The following is a 24,576-nucleotide window of genomic DNA, read 5'->3' as shown; positions in this document are numbered from 1 at the left end:
AAAAGCGTTGCAGCCAAATCTAATTCTAAATCTAAATCTAATTCTTCAAACGTAACGTGAAAAAAGAAAAACATAAAATGCCTCCAAACTGCTCCTGTGGTGTCATCCAAGTGTCCGTAAGCCCCGACATTCAAAATCAACTCGAAACGAGGTCATTTACACCATGTTTTTAGCCTAAATCTTCACTATGATCCAATGCTTAAATGCGGCTGGATATCAGAGGACGTTTAAGAATCGGTCACCAGTTACTTCAAATGTATTGGATTCTCACCCACCCCTCCATCTGCATAGAGGCGAGTAGATGAGTGAATGTTCATTTTTAGGTGAACTATCCCTTTAACAGTATAACCCCCACCCCTACCACACTGCCTGCATCGTTTGTTGTGGTTTGGTCACCTTGTGGTCATTTTGTGCCCGTTTGGAAACATCCCATCATCACTTTGACATCGCTGTGGACGTCTCTCATCTTCACAGTCCCTTCGATTTATGTCGTTTTTTTGTAACACGGTATTCGTCCTCAGCCTGAAGATGACCCCGACATATTTGTTTAAGTATAGAAACACAGACACACAGAATCTTCCAGTTTGGCTGTTTATTCAGAATAATAGGCTTCAAATATAATGCAAGCAACCGATTTACACACTCAGGATTGCTGTCCTGCAACTCCACCCTCGGAGCGGAGGTTGCTGTGGGAGAGAAGAGTTCATTCACATCGACTCACGCAACATTTTGACCGGGTAGAGGAAAGGAAAGAACTATACACTCTCTGATTGCTATGACTATGATTCTTGAGTGGATGTCTGTTGATTATTTGTTAGCACTCTCACGTGGACACGCATTCCGACAACACAAACTCACAGCCGGCAGCATCGCAGATGGACACTACCACCACACGCATAAAACATTTACACAAACATTCACCCCCTCCAGGAACACAAAAATAAAGAAGATGCATCGAAATGACCTGCAGATTAGCTTCACGTACAGTCACACTTAGCTTTATGTGTCTTGTGCTACGCTGAAAAAGAGAAATCGCTGCCTCGTTGATTGCTGTAGAGGATTTTTACTGTTGCAGCAGCTGGTAGACATTTTACTGAGATGTCTGCAGTGTAGCTTGTAGTGCGGAGGAAAGTTTTACTGCATGCTTTCTTTCACAAGAGGGAGAGAAAGGGAGGGCTGAGGTAGTGGAGGAAAGCTGAAGGCAAAAAAAGGTGAGAAATGAATAAGGTTGAATCAGGTTGTTCAAAAGGCACTTGGAACATCAGGAAATGGTAAAAATTAAGGTGAAATTAAGCGAAAAACAGTTTGGTTTCAGGTCAAAGGTACATACTAGTGTGTGTGTCTGTTTTTGTAACCAACAATAAGGCAGGTGAAGAAGAAAAGCCCTTAAAATATTTGAAGATTAAACAATAAAAGAGCCTATTTTTGGATAAAATACTTCATGTTGGCAAATAAAATCATAGTGATTAAAATGACAAAAAAGGCATCTCAAGCAGACGTATAAAAGTGATGCATAGCCATCAGAGCAAACAAAAATATGCCAGTCAGTGGTTCACTAAATACAAAAACCCTTCATATTAATACACCTCACAATCACTCTGGGTAGAGCTACAGTTTCGTAGTGGTCTTAGATCCTCACCCACCGGCGTAGTGGTGTGTCACATTATCTGATTACGCTGTAGAAGCAGGATAGTGGTTTCATTTCTTCAGTCCAAAAACGTCATCCCCCTGTGGAGATCATGTAAACACCCGTACAGTTTTCTTTAACTAGATTCAATTCTAGCGACATATTCAAAACCATTCAAAGTACAGGATTTCAGGGCTGATCGTTGTGCAGGTGCATCCAACAGCAGCTGCTCGCACTAAACCCAGGAAAACATCATGACGAGTTCATTTCCAAACCAACTGTGAAAAGCTGCTCCACAATTCGAAAAAATCAGTCCGAATGATTTCTAAATATGGGCTATAATCTTGCTTTCAATGAGGGTAGTGTGTTCCCAGGTTTTACCAGTGGACTGAGGCCAATATGGCTCAAGAAAAAAAATAAAAGGTTCCTGTAGTCTTTGTGAGAACCACCCATCATTTGTTTCTACAGGTCATTTACACTCGCAAGGCTATTTATAAAAAAAAAAAAGGCATATTTTGTTGTGCATAAAATATTCTCATTTCTTGCCATCAAAGTCTATTTGCCCTTCTCAGGTTGTGTGTACATCAAGCTTGAAAAGTGGACTGTCTATGTAGTGTGTGGCGAGAATGACAAAGTGGACAGTGGTCACTTCCTGAAGGGAAGATGGAAGTTCATGAAGGATCGGAGTCGCCCCCTTCAGGTCCAGAGGGCCAGTGCTGAAATATTCTCTCAGTGCTATTAAAAAGGACAAAGAGTTTCATTTTGAAAATGGTCATGTCCTTCACGTTGTAGTCTGGGCAGAGGGGGAGTCGTGGTCTAAGGATAGGTTCACTTCAAAAAAATGTTTGTGATATTCCTCACAGTTTGAAATTGTAAATAGAGCATGGCCCTAGTTTAAGTTTCAAGCAAATTAGTATTATTAGACTTTTGCCGTGTGTAATTAGTTTTTTTAAATGATGTGTAACTTTTAACCCATCTGTTTCCTATTGAGAATAATAAAGTACTGAATTTCAGAATCAGAAAGAACAAGGACTTTGGATTGTCATTGAAGATTATGATTTCTTCAGGGCCAGAATGGAAAGTATGAACAATTACATCATCCATCAAACAACTTTCAATGTGGGCGTGTGAGTTATTTAAAAACTTAAAAACATGTGAACCTATCCTTTAAGGGGCCATTCTGTGGATCATTTCAGGTTGAAGGACAGCAGGGGTCGTTCCTCTCTCTTCTGCCATGGACTCTTCTTCTCCTCCTCGCCGTCCTCCTGCGGTACATCATCATCTGGAGATACTGACATCAGCGTGTGTTCAGACCGGAAAGTCACTCCGTCTGGTTTTGGCAGAGGAGGAGGAGGAGAAACAGGAGGAGAAACAGGAGGCGAAGCAGGAGGAGAAGAAGGAGAAGAAGAGGAAAGTGATGGGGGTTGCTCTTGTATGTGTACCCCCTCTACTCCTTTCTCCTCCACATCCCCCTGACCCAGTTCTCCTGTTTGACCCTCTGCTTTGTCTGACAGAACAGGTCCTGTTTTGATGTCCTGAGGGCTGCAACTGGATGTCTCCTCCTCGCTGCCTCCTCGATCCAGATCATCCACATACACCAGCTGAGTGTAGGTCATGGCTGGTGTTGTGCTCTTCGACCTGTCTTTCTCAATCCTTCTTTCCTTCCGCACTACGTCTCTCCCCCTGCGCCCCGCTCTCGGCTCGTTCAGGTCCACGCCAGAGTCCAGACTGGCATCGTTGCCGTTGCCATGCCTCCTGCCTTGCTGACCTCCTGACACTGGCATGTTGTTTTGGCACCCCGCCCGCTGGAGGTCGATGTAGGAGTGGCGAATGTGAGCATTGGAGCGTCCATCCAGTGAGACAAACCAGGCTCGTGGGTGAAGAAGAGGCTTTCCTCCTCTGAGCTCCATTAAAGTCTTTTCAGCCAACAAGGTGTCCTCACTGTTTATTTCCACTAGAGATGTTTCGCCTAGAGCTCCTGGAATAGACAGAGACTCAGTTAGGCCACGCCCCCCTCGGTCACCCTGCTTCCTGGGACCTGGCGAGCAGTCTGTGGAGGTTTGTCCAAGGGGCTGCTGGGAATGTGAGGCATTGAGCTCTGCCTGGATGGTCTCCAGGTCACTCTGTTGGTCAGTCTGCAACAAGAGGGCCTGACCGGATAGTGGGTGCTCCCCAGGAAGGCGCATGTAGTGTGCTGGGATCACCAGTGTGGGGCGCACCCTCGGGTATCCTTCTCCCCCACTCAGGAGGTCCACAGATCCACAGCAGAGCAGCTGTCCTGGACGGGAGAGCAAAGGGGGGCTCGGGCGCTCCAGGTGGTCCACAGACCGGGACAGAAGGTAGTCAGGAGCCCTGCACTCAACTCCCTCCACTCTAATGGGGGAGTGGGGAGGAGAGGAAGGGGAGATACAATCAACAATCCCAATATTGCTCAGCAGGTTAGCTGACACCTGACCATGATGTGCTGACGAAAATGCATCGGAAATCGGATTGCTGGACGAGCAGACGGAGGTGTATGATTGGCGGTAGCCCCGGTCTGTCCCGGATGAAAGTCCGGCCTTTAATTGGAACGTCTCCACAGACTGCCGGTAGTCTCTGCTGCGAGGCGTCAGGTTGCCAAGAGATGAGCCCTGGTGGCTGTTGCCGAGAGAAGAGCGGCTGTGTTTGCTGTGATGTATTAAGCTGTGCTGACGCTGATTGTCTTGATGCTCATATGAGAAAGGCTTCAGCATCGGTGTGGTCATGTCAGGCTCAGTTGCTGTAGAAACAAGCTCCAGCTGCACCTTAAAAAAACAGTAAGAAACTATTTAAATATTCACATAGAAAACATTATTTATTCAAATCAAGGAAAGTGTAATTTAATCACAGGAGAGGAACAGATAGACAGTTTTTTAAATATCCATAGGGGCTTCTTCTGCCAACCAAAGGCTTGAGAAAAAGCCAGAGTCAATACAGCCCCTCCCTGGAACCAGGTGGGATTTTGTCACTCTTCTTGACACACATGCGCCAACATAAGGAGTTTGAACCAAGCCATCCAGGTCTCTATTCTAAAGGTACGCCCTCCATTTGATATTTACATTACACATTAGTGAATGAACCGTTATCTGAATGTCAGACAGACCTCATTGCTGATGAGGTTGAGGTGGGACATGGAGGTGGCTTGGTCCCTCTTACTACTGTCCAGACCGGAGGACAACGTGAACGTGCGTCGAGACACTCGAGGCTTCAAGCAACGACGCCTGCACAACACAGAATAAGAGCAGAGGTTTATGAATAAATTAGAGGAATCAGCTTCTTCCATAAACAAACATTTTAACAATTAATTTTTAAAAAATGAGCTTTTTTTTTTAAATGGAACACAAATCAGATGAAAACCTTCCTTGAGTGCTTATATTTGCAGAACAGCACAGTTACCAAACTAACTAAGTACCAGTCTGCTTTAAATGAGCTAAAATCTGCATTACACCATTTGTGCTGCAACCAGAACAAACAGCAGCATGACGTACTATGCACAACTTTGATTTCCATGGGAATCTTGATGAAGAATAGGTAATGTATAAAAAGGAATGAGCCTGAGAGTTTAAACCTTTTCATTATGTTAATGTTTGTTTTTGTATTTTGCAGAAACAAGAACAATTGATTCAAAACAAACCTAGCGCCTACATCTTAGTTTCAGTGACGTTATGTATGAGCAATGCTCTGGTCCCTGCTATTACAAGCGATACTATCACTAATGTGATGGCGGTTCCTGTGCAGTTGTTTAAGCACATTATCTACAACAACCATAGTATTAAGGCTGAAATAAAACCTAAGTTCATTCAAATTTTCCAAATAACCAGTCAGAAGACCTGACTCATTATTGTTCAGTCTTGTCACTGTCAAAATAGTAAATCTCCTTCATTTAGGGACAAATCTGATGAATCTCTGACAGTCTTAAAGATGCAACATATTTCTGTAGAAAGGTTGTTTCGCAAACCTGCAGTAGTACAACAGAAGGCACAGCAGGCAAAGCAGAATGAGAGCCATGCCTCCCAGTATGGCCAGTAGAAACACAGTGTGGTATGTGCTGATATCCTTCGCAACCAATGGATCTGTAGGAAGGAGAATATGAAAGTGTCTGCAAGATTGTCTTCTCACAGTATACATCATTGTGAGCACTTGTGAACGTGACATGCCAAGAGGTATGTTTGGTTTCATTTATGTTTTTGTTTTTTTTTAAATAAAATCTGTGTCAAAGTGGTTTATCACCTGAGTGCAGTGGCGACATGGCGGCCACCCAATATCCTAGCTGAGGAGCAATGTAGGTCAGACTGAGCTGGTTGCCCTCCTTCTGCACATGACCCCAACTGCTCTTTATCCAGGCGCCTGCAAACACACACAGACATGCACTATCAGTGCTTGAAATCAAATTCTCTACATTTATTCTGTGTCAGCACCAGGCTCACTGTGTGAAGACAACTGACATGACCTGCAGGAACATCCCGCCTGACTCTCAGTAACTCAATAAAGACAAAGCAGCTCTCCACTTTACTTCATTTATCTACGTAAACTAGTTACGTTTAAGGCCAAACTATTCAGTAATGTGACAGAGGTAAACTCAATTAACAGGGTCACTGCAGGGTTGGTTGAATCTAACACTTAAAAAACAAAAACACACTTACACCACCACACAGAATGACATTTAATACCATATTAAAATATATATATGTATATATATATATATTAAAAACCAGTTTTATTATCAGACCTAACACAGTAGGATGGAAAAAAATTGTCACGGTGATTATGGCTAAAAATGATTATTATAATATCAAATTTTCTGTATCTGGTGCTGTTACTAAACCCTTTTAAGTTACTTGACAACCACTTTAGTGGCTACAGCCATGTTCACACCATGTTTCATCCATAACAACAACTACAACACATCCTGTTCCATGGCCCACTTCTTCCCAGCACATCATAACCCGAGCGCTCTTATACAGGCAGTTATTTGACCGACTGAATAAAATCCTGGCCCTTCCCCCTGACTCAGATCTCTAATGGGTTCTCTTACATCATGGCTCATCCCTCCACAAAATTCCAAAGAAATTCGCTTGAGAAGTTTTTGCCCAATTCTGCGAACTAACAAACATATAACAAAAACAATACTTCCTTTGTGGAGGTAACTAGTACGTATAATATCTGTAACTAAATACCCAGCTGAATATCATTCATTATAATTTAATTAACCAAATTAATGCTACATGAATCCAGTTAAGCATTTGAAAATAGATTAAATGATTAATCCATCTAATTTAATTAGGTTTTTCCTGAACTTGCCCATTGCAAGACTATGAGCTTCCTTCCATGCTACAGGTCTTGTGGTGGTGCTAACTGAACCACTCCCCATCTCCCACCACCACACCCATACACCAAAAAAACCACAATCCCACTTGTACTTTATAACTTCCCCCAACAGCCCATAATTTGGTTTTGCTGAAACTGAAGTTAATGCTTTTTGAGACACAATTTTAGACCCAACCTGGAGATGCCCTGATATGCATCTGAGAAACCGCTGATTCAAGCTCATGACTGTTAGAGAGGAGAGAGTGTTGTGGCAGTACCTTTCCACAGGGAGGCAGCGCTTTCTGTCAAATATCACTGGGAGCCAATGAACAGGAACACAATGGCAGCTCCAACCATGCCAGTGCCAAAAACCACAACAAAGCCAAAAGCACTGACTGATCGGTTCACAGTAAATCTGCACCAAGAGGAAGCATTCAGTTGTGTCTTTACCCTGCCCCTCCTCTTAAAGTCTCAGGGTTAGCACGGTGACAGCTACTTTGTTCCTATGTTTATTTGTAGTTGCACAAGAAGAAGTCAGGAGTCAGCATCAATCTTCAAGAGGGAGGAAACAAAACAAGAAGGAGAGGATATTCAAAGAAAGACAAATACGTAAGGAAAGGGAAGAGGGGGAAAAAACAAGGAAGCAAGAGTGGACAAATGGAAGGAGAGATAAGGGAAAAGGCAAAAGAAACAGAGGCAGGGAGAAACAAGAGAAGCTGTGTGACTCAGCATCGCAGGCCTGCACGCACATAGCCCAGCTCTGCCCAGAGTCACTCTGGTTCTGTCTTTTCCACAGGGGGCTGTCTCTGTGCGACTGACCTGTTTAATCATGACATTTAATGACTCTGTTCCCACGCTTCCATACAATACAGTGCTGACAGTCTGACAACTGCTCAGACACATTGCAAACATCTATAATGTCAATACAGTTTGCATATGACTTCTGCTTCAAGGCCATTCATGCAAAGTCAACACAGCTGACGATGGGACTTTTTACTTCAGCACTTGCATCATTCACAGATAGCAGTCGGCTCTTCCCTCATTTGCATCATCAGACTCCTCTCAGCATGAAGGTGTGTCTGTTTATGAATAACACATAAGAACTTGATCTGTCTAAATATGACATCATTCAGCCCAATGCTCACCTGATGTTTGAGAAGTTGTCAGTTATACAAGAGAAACTGGTTTTTGTGTGCGTGTGTGTGGTCCATGTGTGCACTTTGTAAACAAAACTGGCTTCTTTGTGAGGAAGCTTTTTATCAGCCTGAGGTTTTCCTCCAAAAGGGCACCAGACAGATATCAAAGTTCCTTCTTTGAGAGTGTTTTTTATCCTCAGTTTAACACATATCACACCCACACACAGTGAATAATCTCAAATCAGGAGTCAGGACTTTCTGTTGTGTAACTTATTTGGTGGGTTGCTAAGGAACATGAGATGTGGCCCGGAGAGGGGTCCAGAGATAGCTTCTGTTGTGGAAATACAAGTGTGTGTGTGTGTGTGTGTGTGTGTGTGTGTGTGTGTGTGTGTGTGTGTGTGTGTGTGTGTGTGTGTGTGTGTGTGTGTGTGTGTGTGTGTGTGTGTTCTTTCAGATTTTATCAAAGCCCTTTTTATAAGCTCTGAAAGTTCTTACGTTTAAACTAAGCCCTGGAATCCTTAAAAACCATCACAAGAGAAACCATGGTTGAGATTTTAAACAAACCATTGGCCCGATAAAGCTTTGCTTTCTTAGCAGGAATATTATAAGGGGGTATTTGGAGAGTTAGATGTTGGGGATTAAACATGTTTAAAGTGGAAGACATTTATGAGGCATGCAGGGGTATACTTCAGTCCACTCTGTTACAACTGTTCTCTGCCTCATTCAGCTCCCCCTTCAACTTGAAGACAACATATTTAGAATTGTTCCATGTAAAAAGGGATTTCCTTGTACAGTATATTTGTCAGATTGGTTATGATCAGAAAATAACTCAGTCAAGGTCTTGTGAAAATAGTGGATATTTACTTCACAAGCTGGTAGTGACCACAACCAGAGCTAAAAGAAGATTGGACATTGGTCACGCAACTTACTGTATGTGTGTACTGTATGTTTGCTCCATATCTGCCACATTTAATTAAAACTTTTTAATAAGCAACTGCGTTACAACAAACTTGTCATTTAAACAGAAATGCTGACAACATATCAATAGTTCTGCACTAAATGTCCCCAAAAATGTCCCCAAAAATGACTTACTGCAGGTTTAAAAAAAATATTTGATTGCCAAAATTGCGCCACATTTTACTTTTGAACTACAAGACGATTACACAACTAATCTTTTCCACTCTGGATCAAACAACGCGGCACTTTTTTGTTTCACCAGAAGAATTTTAATAGGCCCTGCACTCGTACAGCACGACTGTAAAGTGGAGAAACAGTAGATGGGGAAATGTAACACTAATGTACACAGAGCGTGAGGCTTTGTAGTGCAGACACATCTCACTGGACTGATGATCTAATCGCTGTCTTTCAGCTCAGCCTGTCCAATAGGAGCTGGGCGTGTCGTGGTGCAGGATGTCTGACAACACAGATTTAGGACTGTTGAAATAAAGCTCTGGGTCCAGAGAGGCTTGAGGGGGCTCTGCTATAAGACTACAAACTTGTATGCTCTCAAGATTAAACTGAGTTTGAGAAGATTAGGCATCCACGGTCCAATCTTGTGATGTGTAGCAGTACTCATGTTTTAATTTGCAGATTAATGTGGTGCCGTATTTTGGTCATTTGTTTCCTGTGACCTTATGAATAAATTTATTCACTGTGTTAATGTTCTCGTGGTTCGAGTTAATGCTCCTATTTTTTCCAATTTTTACAAATCATTTACCCATGGAAAGCAGGCCTCATTACTGTAGTTAATAATTTACTGCATTGCACGCTCACAACAGTTCACTTTGTTCTTCATAAAGAGTGATACAAACACATATGTAGAGGAGAAATTATTATTAGTGCTCAGACAGTCAGAAGAAGCTTTGGTGTTTGTGTCAGTACATACCCAAGCGCGGGTCAAATCTCCAAGCAGGGATGTGATCATTTTCCTTCAGGCCGCTGTCAGCCGGCAGGGGCACAGACACCGTGATTGGCTCAGTCACCTGCAGCTCCACACCGTCACTGGCCAGTAGATGAACAGAGATGGCTGCCACGGGAGTCAACTCAAACTTCTTCTCAGCTCCTGTGAGTGAAGCAGGGAGAGTGTAAGAGGGAGAAACATGTACCAAAAAGGAGCCAGAGTAGGAGTAAGGTGCATAGGAGGGGGAGCAGGGAAAAGGAGGGGGAGCAGGGAAACGAAGTGGGCAGCGGGGGGCGGGGAGCAACATAAAACAGCTTAGATAAAGGAGAGTTGTCAGGGGAAAGACAGACAGGAAAGAAAACAAAGGACAGACAGGATAGAAGGAAATGTGCTGGTGAGTGAAAAAAGAGAGTGACCAAGGTTGGAAAGTGTCACAAAGCACAAGTATGTCGGTGCTGCCTGGAGGGAGATGAGAGAAGACGCACGCTGTGGGGAGGGGGAGCTTTTGAGGAGGTATTCAAGCTGAAGGACACACAAAAATCATACGACACACATACAAAGACGCACCCAAACAGGATGCCTGAAAGCGTGCAGACATGGGTGTTGTGTTATAATAGAGAGCACACACAGGGGTTATTGTGTTTCAGGAGGTCAGAAATAGAGGCCTCTCCAGGGTAGCGTCTCTCTGATGTACCTCTGCTTCTACTCTTCACTCCGCATCCCCTCCCAGTAGTCTTCTCCCCACTGTCAACAACGCCCGACTAATGTGGAGTCTTAAAACTGCTTTGTGCTGTTTTGCCAGTTGCAGCCTCACCTGTGCCGTTGCCACCGAGGACCTGCAGGTGAGGGAAGTGCTGGATGTGTGAAGGGGAGCTGGCCACGGTGAGCAGAGCGGTCAGGTTGGCATAGGAAGTGTTGGCAGGAAGACTCAGAGCTCTGCGCTGGAAGTGAACGTTGGGCTGACGTCTAAAACCTGTGGAGTAACAGAAATGCACAGATATCAGAAAACCATTGACATCAATAATTTATAGTGTTGTTTCATTTATTTATTTTTTTAAACATAAAACAAAGTAGTCGAAAAACAGTCGAAAACAAACAGGGAGCATGGCAATTCATTGTTTTGCATCTTAGACCAAAACTCCCAAGACATGATCTTTTTTTCCTTCAATTTGTCTTTCAATGTTTGACATAGCTCTGCTGACCTAGGAAGACCACAGTTTTATATTTTCCTGTCATCTCTTCTAAGCGCTCTCTAATGTAGGCATAAAATTCCCTCTAAAAATATGTCCATCCATCCATCATCTTCCGCTTATCTGGGCCCGGATCATGGATGTAGCTGGCCAAATAGGGTATCCCAGAAATCCCTCTCCCTTGGTTGGGTGTGCCCGGTAAACCTCCGAAGGAAGGCGCCCAGGAGGCATCCTGACTAGAGGCCTGAACCACCTCAACCGTCCCCTTTCCCTCTGAGATCCCCCCAGATGTCTGAACTCCTCACCCAGAGCCCAGCCGACGGAGAACACTAATTTCGGCCGCTTGTATTCGCAACCTTTTCAAACCTATGTGATGGTATGAAAATATATATATATATATATATACATACACTAAACAGATGTTCTTTGGATTCTAAATAACTAACAATAGTTACTTCTCTAAACTGATTGGTGTGCAAGATATTCAAGAATGATTTATCACTTTTCTTGCTGGCTATTCTAGTCCACTCAGTGTTTTATTTTACAATATACAGTCACCCTTTCACACACACACAATCATACAGGGCTTCTATATATAGAACTCTATCACACACCATTCACACTCTGCCAGCACTGCCGTCCATTTCTTGCCCGAGGACGTTCCTCCTGAGCTACAGCCGCTGCAAACTTAACGTTCTATTTCAGTTTCCCTGTTAAATTTAATGGAGAAATCTGAACTCAAATTCCCAAACTTCCCATAAACAGTAAACACATTACACAGCAATTTTCTACTCCTCGTCTTTCCCAAATGTGTTTTCATAAATTTACTACCAAATCAGGCTTAATGGACGTTACTCTGGATCAATGCAGTAAATATAATGTGTTGTTCTCTCAGCCACTGTGATGCCTCTTTTTTGATATTTTGCCAAGCCATTAAATGTTTCTTTTTCACTTTTCTACATCCCTGCATGAGACCAGTCTCTGTTCGACATTAACAAATTATGGATGAAGAGCAATAAACAGTCAAATCTGCGTGTAGCTGGACTCAGCAAGGTGATGTCATTGTGGTCCGACTGTGCCGAGCACACATTCCTGAGCAGTGAGACACAGATCCAGCTGTATATGAATGTTCGCAGTGCTTGTGTTTCTAGTTCAAACTCTACATGAAGTATGGCTCTGCACAACGACCGGATCTGTTAACTTTGATGTTTGTTCTTGTTCATCAAATTCAGGTGTAATTTTCCCTCTGTGGTTGTGTTGGTGAAAGAAAATCACCAAGTTTCTGTTCTTTGTGTGATCGCTTCCTCAACTCCTCTGGTTCTTTCCCTCCACTTTTCTTTCACCTCATCTGTTCCTCCTTCTGTTGGACACTGTGCAGCCCATCCCCCTTTCTCCCTTATTCTCTCCAACTACTCCACCCACAACCTCACTTCCCAGCACATACTGCATCATCCTCCTCCTCCTCCCGTTCGGCCCCCCTCTTTTATTCTCTCTCCTCGTGCCACACGCCAAGTTTATGACCCCCCTGGGTGCCTAACTTCACAGCATCATGACAAACAGAGTGTGTCGAACAGAGAGCCTACATAATGCTCCGCTCAGGCATTTACTGTAGGCAAGAGATTTTACGTGTTAATGGCGTCTGTGTATTTATGTGTTGTGTCCGATGTTTCTTTGTAAGACAACACAGCTGACGTGTTAAATTACTCCCGAGACACACAAAAGACCGAGCAGACGAAACGACCAAATTGATTTTGCCTCAGTGAGAAAGCCTTATCTAATATAATTACCTTAACAAAGAGACTGACTAACAAAGACAGACTCTTAATGTATATTTGTATGTGTGTGTGTGGGTGTTTGGATGGAGGAGGGTGGATTTTTCAGAATCTAATCTATGAGATCTCACTTAACAATAGGCTTTTTAATATAGAGTTCAATTATCTCAACTTTTTATTAAAAACCAGTATATAAATATATCAGTATTCATTCTGATTGTTGGGCAGGGTGAATGGGTGAAAATCAGATTTTCAAAAGACTAAGAGTCTAAAGTCATTAAAATGCAGATGTTAGCCAGGTTAAATGTTTGCCATCTTAGTATATCTGATCATAAGCTGCCTTCAGACATGCAGTGAAAAAGAGGTGCCATACACGTGGATGTCGACGAAGACGTCAACTTGGACAGACAAGATTCGAGAGCTCTTGGCGATAAGATCCGACGCCGGTGTCTATGTGCTGTGAATAAAAGACGTTCACCTGCATGAAGTCAAACCCCAGGAAATTTGGATCTAGACCTTTTCCAGTTTGCCTTGCACATATGAGGAAAGCTGCAGGAGATTGTACTCGTGTCAATATGCTGTACATTTGATTATCGTAGCTCAATGTATACGTCATGTTCTGCCTCCAACAGGCTCTACCCAGATGCTACTTATCGCCTGTTGCTGTTTTTGTGAACGCATATGACCCGGACAAATTCCTGATACGTTCATTACATTACATTATATTTCATTTAGCTGACGCTTTTATCCAAAGTGACTTACAATAAGTGCATTCAACCATGAGGGTACAAACCCAGAACAACAAGAATCAAGAAAGTAAAATTGTTCTTCCTCATACGTGAAAGGCAAATCCAGAAAATGACCTAACTTTCAAGACATTTTCTGGAGTTTATGTCTGGAAACAGCTTTAAAATAGCATGTTGACATGACAGTGAATGGGAAAGTAGTCCAAAACACACACACACACGCACGCGCACGCACACACATTGTGGCTAGTTGGTATCTCCAGTAAACTCTGTATTTACCTTGTAGGCTTGACACAATCTCCACCACATCTTCATACACCATCAGAGTAGCAGCTCTTTCTGGGAGCAGGTCCAGGCTGATGGAGGAAAACACTGGAACACAAACAGAACCACACACTTAACACACATGTACACACTGCATCAACTAACCACAAACATTCACAATCAGATAAGAAACAATTTGCTATCTACCGGGCCACTTCAGAGAGAGAGAGATCACTATCCGACATAACAAGTCATTAAACCATCTTTATGCATTTTTAATAGTCCAGCTTTCATCCTGTCTGCTGTGCGGGACACAAGTCTGACCCAGCAAACTGCATTTCTTTCCTCTCCCTTCCTTCCTTTCACTCCTCCATTGTTCAGAGCTGGTAAGCGTGATAATCCAATTGGCCGCCGTTCCGTTGGCTTATGATAACCACCCTACTTGAGTGCCCCCACCGACTGCAACATACACACACGCACACACTCCCAGACACACAGACACACTGTACGCTAGCCTCGTGGGAGGTACTTTGTATATGAGAGTGTGTGTTCCTGAAAAGGAGGCTTAAGCATCCCCCTTGCTGGGTTATGGCATCTATTGTAATAAATTAGTAATGGAGCAGACCACTTATCATTAGATCCAACACCTGGCACAAAGTCGCACAATTTTTATTTCACTTTCATACGCACACACACACACATATATACACTCACACAGAGAGGACAGAACACATGGAAATCAATAACCTGCAAGCCAGCAGGGCCATTCTAAATGTGGGTATTTCATAACATCCCGTCTGTGTCTGTCCTAAAATATCCATCAATCCCTCTCTCACTCACAAACATAGAAACACATTAACACACAGACACACACCCACAGACCTACCAGGTAATCTAGAGGGAGTCCAGGGCACAGAGTTTGGCACATATCCCTGTTTAGTTGCAGTGACGACCAGTGGTGTCCCAAGGCGGTAGGGGAAGCGCAGGTAGGTGTTGCCATCAGCTGATGAGGTTTCCGTGGTTACAGACGTGTGGTTGGCGAAGAGCTGAATAGCGGCTCCTCCCAGGGGCTGGTGAGTGCTGGCATCGCTCAGGTGAACCTTCAGAGTCACCTCTGTGAACAAACAGAGCGTTTACTGAGCCACGTATACAGAATCAGTTTGTGCTGGCGAGGAGAGGGAAAAACACTGCAGATAAATTCAGAGCCACCATGACAGGCAGTGATGTTTAGACATAAAACACAGCGGTGTTATAATTACAGCCATCTATTTCACTGGGTTCTGTTTTGGTGCCAGGCCCTTTGCCTCTAAATCCACAGATATGACATTCCGAATCCCGGCCAATCACAAATAGACAGCCATCTGACCATTTCCTGGACTCTTGCCCATGGCACTTCCCCTCTAAAACAATGGACCATTTCCCTCTGTCAAAGAAGCCTTGGACCAGAGAGGAAAAACAACTGTACATCAGGACACCTCCTCTAATGGAGATGAGGAAAATAAAATCTTACACAGACTGCCTGTTGATTGAAGAACGGCTCACAGAGGAGCTGTGGACTACGTTCATTCCATGTTACTCAAAAGGGTCTAATAAACAAAAAGTGACTGTACAAATTGTTTGTTAGATGTGCAACAAATGCAGTGTTATGCTATGATTTAAACAGAAAGAATCAAATACTAACTATGACTATAAATGTATATTTATAAGTCAATCAACAGGAAATTAACCTGTAACTGTCTGGATCATAAGTTGGTTGGGTTATTTTACAAGAGTGAGGATTTGCTGCTTTCTTTGTTATGTGACAGTAAACTGGTAAAATATACTAGTAAAAATATATTTGGGCCATTTAAACTGTTTTCTAACATTTTAGACAAAACACAAAAATAATTGCTAGTTCTATCCAAAGTTAGAGAACTTAACATGTCATCAACTCATATCTTCCAATTGCACAACTCTCCCGCTTTTATCTGTTTGCACGCAGACCTACAGAGAAGCTATGGGGCTAAACAATACATTAGAGGTCTAATGTATTGTTTAGCTAAAGATAAAGTCGTGTAGGTCCATTATGAAATAGGATACATTAGGTAATTAATAGGAAACACTGCTGCATATTTTAGTTGAATGTCAAAAAGAATTTCAAGGTGTTTATTTAAAGCCAGGGTCAGCAAAAATGTGACGTTCATTCTGCTTCTGTTGATCTTCACCTTGGAATTTAAAAACAGCACTTGGCATTCCTCTCACCTTTTCTTAAGAGACAGAAGAACCACAAAAAGATGTATCAACAGAGCCAGACTTTACACCGGTCACAGAATATGGTTCAATACAATAGCTGCAGCCAAGGAAAAGAAGGCTGACATGCTGTTTTTAGATCAAATGTTTACACTACTTTGTGTATTCTGCATAATTACATGTCATAGTCTGATTTGTTTGTTTGTTTACGTGGGGTGTCGAAGGAGTCAATCTGGGAGAATTTGGTCCTAAATTTCAGACACTATTAGGGATTTCAGGTACGTTGTCTTTAATCACTATAACTCTAAATCAACTGTCATCCATCCAAATATTTCACTACATTTCTCTCAGAATAGCTTTTGTTTGAGACTGCCTAACATTGCAGTGCCAAACAATGCATCTACTAACCACCCTGCGAAGCTAAAAGCAGTTTTGTAAAGAAACTGGCAGCTCACTGGCGCTGCTCATCACAAGCTGAAAAACAAACAAGCCATCTATTTCAGCTTCATATCCCAAAGGTATGATAAAAAACAAACTTGGTACAAAAACATTATTATTCAAGAACAACCAAGACCCATGTCGTTTCTGTTCCTGGACACATGACATTTGTGGGCCCCGCTTATGATTGACTGCCGACTGACCCATGGTGACCTTTCAATTAAGGCTGAAAGAGTAGTCACCTCCATCTCCCTTGACCTAAACATACCCACCTCCCCCATACTCACTGAATTTGGTTGTACCTCTTTCTTGTAACCCCACCCTCCGTGACACACGCGCTAACACATACATACCGCCGGCAAGGCTAATCCCCTTCCCCCCACTCAGAGATCCTGCGGTAAGCGAGGAACCACTCTGACAATATCTGGTAAGAGTTCAGCCCGAGTGCAGGCTCCACCTAAAAAACTGAGCGGTGCACAAAATGATACCTTTGCCTGGCAGGAAGTTATGTTGTGTTTTGTAGGCAGTGAGGTTTGGCGAAGCGACGTGTCGGCCGCAAACGAAACACATCATTACCCTAAAAGGTCTGGTGTAAAGATGCACTCTGACCCTTCACTTCATTCCTCCTCTTTATTACTGTCATAGCAGAGAAAACTAAAGCTGGATTTCCCCTTGACAGAAACTCCCCACTGCATTAGGATCTGGTGTGTGTGCGCGCTGCAGAGACCCTGACCTCACTTCCTGTCCCACTCCCACTGATATGTTCTTAGGGGTACCAGCTGTGCTCACTTTAGAAGAACTCCCCTGGGAGACTCCAGACATGCACACTCAAATGCAACAGTCCCCTCCCAGTCCTCATCCAATAAATCAGTACTGTGGTGACATCATTGTTAAACAAGCTCAGAGTCTTCTCTGTGCTCCGACACACTGGAGAGAAGATGGTTGGCCTGAATAACGATGAAAGACTTCGATTCTGCAGCTAAACCAGTAACTCCATAGCTGCTTCTCACTATTTTTACCCTTATCTGTGTGAGTACAAGTACCATATGGAGGATAAAGGCATCAAAGAGAGTTCAGCCTGACCGACGCTGCAATCGCAGACCAATTATCTCGGACAACAGCAGTCAAAGCAGCAGGGTGGTTGTGTGTTTGTATGAGAGTAGGAATACACAAGAGGAGGAAGCAGTGAGGAAAAAGAACCGGTGTGTGTATGTTCTTCAGCCCCACTACAGCTTGAATTAATTCATAGTCAGTGTATAAATCAGAAGTTAGACGGAGAAGAAGCATTTCTGCCCTCGTGAAAGTGAGCTGTGATAAACTGGAAATGCATGGAATGGCCGGCCTCCACTGGGTGTGTGAAGGGCTTTGGTGTTCTTCCAAACGGGGGGGGGGGAGACAGATGCTTTCTGCACACAAGGCTAAGTGGAAAGCTTGCTTGTACACAACACTGAGCATCAAAGGTGTAGTTCCACTTGTGCTCGCTGCTCATTAAAATCAGTCACAAGTTGATGGAGGTGAAAGTGATGCCAGTGAAAAAACTAAAGGTTCATATAATGAAATTAATCAAACACAGTTTACAAGCTGTAGAAGAAGAAGAAAAGGTGTTTTTATGTTTGCTAGAAGATTTAAATTATACCATCATATGATAGCGATATTATGTTATATGTGATAGCTCATACACGTACACAGAAGGAGAATTTGTGAACCAGGGAGAGTTTCTATCATCAGAGAAAGTAGAACTGTTCCAAGAGGTCAGCTTGTCTCAGAGGAGATTACTAATGTGGCACAAGAAACTGAAACAACACTAAAGGACACAGCTTAAAATTGCAGTTTTTATGTAAAGTACGCAATATCGTTATGGACAATGAGGGAACTCCATTGCTCAGCCGGCCAAACAGGGGTGCAACTCCATCACTCGGCCACTAGCATTTACATTTCAGGGGCTGACCTCGTTGTTGCAGTCCAGCCAAATAGTAGCAGGTTTTAGCTCTGAATTACACAGATGTGTCCAAGAACAGCCTGTGCAATTTGGAGCTGATAATAAGGGAAACAGAGAACCTATCAGTTGCTACAGTTATTGAGTATCTTCTATTTAAAGAGTTTTTAAGAGGTTGGGAAAGTGAAAATATGAAATAAACTGAAAGTGATATTCTTCTGAGTTTCTGAGAAAGACTAACAACTATTTCAAGTCCTAACTTCAAGTCTTCTTCACTTTGAACAGCCCTACATTAGAAATCTGCTTCGTATTATGTAAATGCTTTTTTACTAGCTTTCACATTTAAGCAGCATATTGGTTTAATTAACTGCTTTCATTTTTAATTGGATTGGAAATTCCTTTGTTTTAAATTTAAAACTGATGATAAACAAAAAACAAAACACTGAATGCTATTAAATTTCCTTGATTCAGCAGTTACTCCAAGATTTGATAATTAGAAATACATTGCATGCGCCATCGTGGAGAATATCCCAGTGATCTACAACTCAGTACCAGTTAAGTTTTAGGAAATTGTGATGAAGGTTCAGAGTAAAATTATCTGGAAAAACACAGGACATGTAAAAGGAAACATTACCAAAGAAGAGTGTGACAGCAAAAGAGGCAATTTCACCATCTGAGGCCGAAACACATGGTCGAGCACGAGAGGAGCCAGAAACCATGTGACAAAGAAGCAGACACACTGCGCTGGGGGAGTCTGGAATAAAATAACACTAGAGAGTTGTTTGAGTAATGAAGTAAATCAATTACAAAACGATTCACTAAGTATTTTCTGTATTTTACCATCTCACATAAGATTAGATCCGCTAGCTGGTATCGGACTATCACAGATATATTGACATATGTTGTCCAACACAAACCTTACAATGCAGAAGAATATGCTTGGGGTCATTTAGAAATAGCATCCTCGTATAGTTTATCTTGCAGCACACGCTCAGACCCCACTGTTTACAATACTGTCAGCACTGTCTGCAGCACATGGAGCAGAGTACACATCACAGAGCAGACAGTGGTGCAGAGTCAAGCAATGTCTTCACGGTTAATTGCTGCCTTGTTTGTGAAACACATTATTGGAAAGTTAATGACAAGCCCATTATTTCCCTTATCTAAAATTATTTATAAACACAGCATGTAAAGTACAATTGGTATAAGCTTTGGCCCTAAGATTGAAGAATGGGTCGGGCACTAAAGACAACATGATCCATCCCTGCTGTCGAGCAAACAATCAATTCATCATTTTGAGCACCACAAAAACAAAGCAATCCAGTTCAGCGTTCATCATTACGAGAACTACAATCACGCATGCCTTTTAAACCTAAGGCGCCAACAGTCTGTTGTTTATGCTTCTGGATTTAATAACTCGTTCAGCCGCAGCAGAAGAAAAACACAATGACTGGAGCCATTTGTTTACCATTCAGATGACTATCAAACGTCTGATTTTCAATGCGACGATCTGACGAATAAAAATAGATGTGAATAGACATAGTATGAATCACCAGCAGGAATAAGGGACGGGACTCCTGAACGTGTCACAGCAAGAAACAGGTGCAAAGGCAAAATAAGGCAAAAATAAAAGAAGACACACAACTGTCTGTTAAAGCGCTGCCAATCACAAACAATATCAATAGCTATCAATAGGCGTCTGGCCTGCTATTTTCTCTCACCTGGATTAAAAGCAAGATTAGATAGCAGTGGTCAATTCCATTAACTCAGCAGGGGAGTCGGCAATTAGGTTACATCACCAGGCTTAAGAGCAAATGGACGCTCTCCATCTTACCTCAGTTAACTCCAGTCTATATACCGCTCTATTTAACATTAGTGGTTCTGCTCTTCGGCTAAGGAGCAAGTTGACACGGCCCCTAAACTCAGTGCCTTCTCGTGACCTGGTGGATCCTCGTCAAAGCGGGCTGCCGTTGGCCCTTACACCAGCATCTCATGATTAAAATTAAGCCAGGCTAGCTGATGACAATATGATTTGATTGGTCTGCTTCCCGGCAGCCCTTGCACAGCTTCAGCAAATGTTTGCCTGTTGGAGAGGCAACGCCATGCCTATTATGGGCAGCAGTAATGTGAGTGAGATCTATATCTGCGGGTAGATTGTCTGTCTGGCTCCAGTCATCCATACAGTCTGCTGGACAGACCAGGAGAAATCCTCGGTATCGACCCGAACACACCCCCCTTCTCTTGGGAACAAGTGAAGGTCACTCTGGGGCAAACCAGGGGAGCTGAGAGAAAGAAATGGAAAACAGGGAGCAGGCAGAGGCCGGGACGGACTTCAAAACATTGCAATCTCATGGATTCTCCAGAAATTATATCTTGTTTTGTTTTTTCAACATTACACAGAGGTTCTAGTGTATTTAGCTGATTATCATGCCTGTTGACAAGCCTCCAGACATTAACTATTTCAAAAAGTCATGAACTTCTTATAAAATATAAAACTAAGTAAGGGTCTAAGTAGCCACATTAATTTTAGAGACAATAGGTGCTCATTGTTGTATTTTCCAACTATTTTCCAATTTACAGAGACAGTTACTCCGTGTTTACATTCATACTCCCACTGTAAACACAGTTGCGGCACGAGGACAAAATGTGGGTTGGCCAAAAATGGCGAAGACAGACGGCCGAGTATGAGAGCTTGTGACAGAGATAAAAGTGATGGATAAAACAGATGTGGTTCCACTTCAGCAGCTCCTCTCGACAGAGTCGTCTTTGAAGCGATTCACTGAAGGAGATTCCTGCAGATTATCCTGATTCGCGGTGGCTATGAAACGCTGCATGTGTCTGCTGCTGCGGTGACGGGATACCCTCTGAAAACAGATCCGCTCAGATCTTCAAAAAGTTGGTGTGCAGACCTCACCGAGGGGAAGAGAATATGTTCACTTATCACATCTCTGTTTTCATCACAACGCCCTTGTCATCTTACTTTATTTCTAACTTAAGTTGTGACTATGTTTCGTGCATTTTATGGTTGCAACTTATTTTTTAGAAGCAATTACTCGGCAGATTATTTGTCACTCAAATTCTATATGGTATATAAAACATCAGGAACCCAAATCAACACCAAAACGTAAGAATATTCAGATGAGGATCAGTAGATAATTACATTAGCAACTGATTTTTATAATCAATTAATTTCTGAATTCATTTGTGATGCACAAATCCCCAAACATTGCCTCTTTGAAACTGCTTTAAGACGGTTTAAACTATGTAAAGATATCAGATGTCTGGAAGATTATGGCAAGCATTTGTAACTATATGATGACTTTTTATAAATCAGATGATCAATACCCCCAATTAAAGATGGAAAATAATAATTTGCTGCTACTCTACAATTTATAATTCTCACAAATGTTAATAAGATAGAAATTGTATGAGTCATTAAATGTCCCATTATTGCTTCTTCTCAGTTTAAAGTCTCAGTTTGCTCCAGAGAGAAGGTTGAGGTTTTCAGCTCTTCTTTAATTAAAAACACATTTTTTTCAAATCTGAGGTAGATCAAATGATGTGTTATACCTCCTCACTGTGCACAACGTATAAGCAATATATCAACATATATTGGACTTTTGTTTTATTGCTATTGAAACAACCTACCTGAGGAGAAAAGGTTCACAGAGACAGTGACTTCTTTTAAATCCACTTCTTAAAACCCCTTTTTAAAAAGTTGCTTTCATGTGATGTTGTGTTTTTATCGTTTGCTTTTCGCCTTCTCATTTTACGTTGTCCCATTTATTTTTATTGTCATATTACTGCTTTTATGTGTTCAAGTTTTCCTATGACACAGCTCCATATTTATTCATTTGATTTGAACACCACCTAAACGTGGTTGTCTGGCCTCCTTGTCACATTGCATCCCGCTGACTGTTATTTCTCTCATCTTTACTTTTCTGGCTCTGCTGTCAAAAGAAGTGCCATATAAACTAATTTTATTATTATTATTATTATTATTATTAAAACCACCTGGAGTCCAACATGCATCAGGCCAACATGTTAAGCAGTGCAAGCTCTGCAGACTAGATGAAGTGTATATGTCCTGTAGATGTTGACCAGTGATGCTTGTTGGATAGAAAGAGAGAGAAAGTGTGTTTACTGAAACATAACAGCTCAAAAAGAAGACAAATCACAGCAGCTGCTCCTCGACAACAGGATGTCCTCACTCACTAACAACACATTTAACTACAGTAACTAAACCAACAGCACACATTGGTTTTAAATAGTGTCCAGGAGGATGAATACAGATTTTAATACAAACCCCTGAGAGGTGGTGAAGTTCTCCTGCTCCCTCTGTGTGTGTGTGTGTGTGGGGGCTAACTCGCTAACGCTAAGCTAAGTTCAGGTCACATCAGCATCCCAGGAGCTAGCGGCACCATTAGCCGCCGCTAACAGCAGCCAACCAGCTCCTTTTCCCGGCCAACGTGTGAAAACGCACTTTTACCTTCGGTGGCCGAGTCCTCCGGTAGCGTTTTGGCGGCGGCTTCGGAGGCGAGGTATCCCAAAAGGCAGAGAACTACCGCGGCTCCGGCGCTGCTCCGGTCCGCAGCCCGCATCGCTGCAGATGTGTGTGAACGCAGGTTAAATGAAAAAAAAAACTAAGTAGAAACCAAATCTTCGGCTTTTTCCAAACTCACTGACCGGACACATGGGCGCACACACGGTTAATTCCACAAAGGAGGTCCCGCCCCATGTCCGGCAGCCGCAGCGTTCCTGGGTGTTTCACGCCGGGGAAGAGCGCAGTGTGCTCGGTGCTGTCGTGCATCACCAGCCCTTTGGCCGCTCGGTGGATTTTGTCATCGACTGTCCAGAGTCATGGAGGAGGACGGCCCCGCTCCTCTGAGCCTCAGGCCCCAGAAACAGCACCGACAGGCGGCTTCCTCCACACGCAGCACCGCTGACATCCGCGGACCCTCAGCGCCACCTGCCGGCCAGAGGAAAGTTTCTTTCAGCTTCTAATTTATTGAGTCAACAGACAAGCAAGGAGCCCATAAACTTGATGATTATTTTATATAATAATAATAAATCGGGACTTTAGGGCCCTGAGAGGTGATATATTGTTAAATTATCTAATCATTTTGATAAAATAAGATAAGATAATCATTTATTAGTCCCTCAACGGGGAAATTTGCACTATTACAGCAGCAAGAGTCAAAAATAGGCATCAGTCAGTAATAATAAGTAACATGCAATGTGTAAGGATAATAGTACTTAAGTGTAAGGAAAAATAAAAAATGTAGAAACATTTTTCACCACAGATCCACAATCTTGCGACAGGGATTTGGGTTATATTTGTCAGTGATAGGCCTGTCAGTTTCTTTTTTCTTTTAAAAAGCTTTTTTTCTTCCAACATTGTAACTGTAATAAAAAAATGTTTTTGAATCGACTGGTTTGTTTACATGTTGGTATTTCTAATGATCTCCTTGAGAACAGTTGTTAAGGCTACACACAAAACAATAATGCACTCTTTCAGATTTGGGATTCTCTGTCACATGTAGCCACATCAGACACATACCAGCATGGCCAGGTCTTAAAGGGACAGTTCACCCAAAAATGTAAAGTCAATCATTATCTACTCCCCTCTATGCCGATGGAGGGGTGGGTGAAAGTGTTTGAGTCCACAAACCCTTTCGGAGTTTCAGGGGTAAACAGTGTTGCAGCCAAATCCAATACAATTGAAGTCAATGGTGACCGATTTTTTTAACCATTAAAAAAAACAAAAGAAAAAAAACATGAAATGCCTCCATACTGCTCCTGTGGTGTCATTTTCACCATGTTTTTAGCCTAAATATCCTCTGTTATCCTCCTCTAGAGCCACACTTACGCGTGGATCACAGAGGACATTTAGGCTAAAAACCTGGTGTAAATGACACAGTTTCGGTTCCAATTTTCATTATTCGATGAACTATCCCTTTAACAAGGGGACTGCTGGTTAGACACACCTGTCTGTAAAAGGGATAGTCTCTTG

General features: G+C 42.5%; 1 protein-coding gene across 2 annotated transcripts; it reads right to left on the bottom strand.

Annotated features, from left to right (window-relative positions):
* Positions 1-577: 577 nt before the first annotated feature.
* On the bottom strand, positions 578-23,528 carry fam171a1 (family with sequence similarity 171 member A1). Of its 2 annotated transcripts, none has more exons than XM_035163579.2 (9): positions 23,053-23,528; positions 14,847-15,074; positions 13,976-14,068; positions 10,803-10,961; positions 9,974-10,150; positions 5,876-5,992; positions 5,604-5,718; positions 4,749-4,866; positions 578-4,410 (listed from the first exon to the last, which is right to left on the bottom strand). In XM_035163579.2, the coding sequence occupies exons 1-9, from the start codon at positions 23,162-23,164 to the stop codon at positions 2,815-2,817; spliced, it is 2,715 nt and encodes a 904-aa protein (XP_035019470.1). In that variant the 5' UTR covers positions 23,165-23,528; the 3' UTR covers positions 578-2,814. The 2 variants fall into 2 exon arrangements, with proteins under 2 accessions (XP_035019470.1, XP_035019471.1); XM_035163580.2 differs by having other exon boundaries at positions 578-4,404.
* Between the last annotated feature and the right edge of the window lie 1,048 nt (positions 23,529-24,576).

This window comes from Hippoglossus stenolepis, chromosome 8, assembly GCF_022539355.2.
Source record: "Hippoglossus stenolepis isolate QCI-W04-F060 chromosome 8, HSTE1.2, whole genome shotgun sequence".
In the NCBI taxonomy this organism is placed as follows: Eukaryota; Metazoa; Chordata; class Actinopteri; order Pleuronectiformes; family Pleuronectidae; genus Hippoglossus; species Hippoglossus stenolepis.
This window is presented reverse-complemented; position numbering and strand designations above follow the sequence as displayed.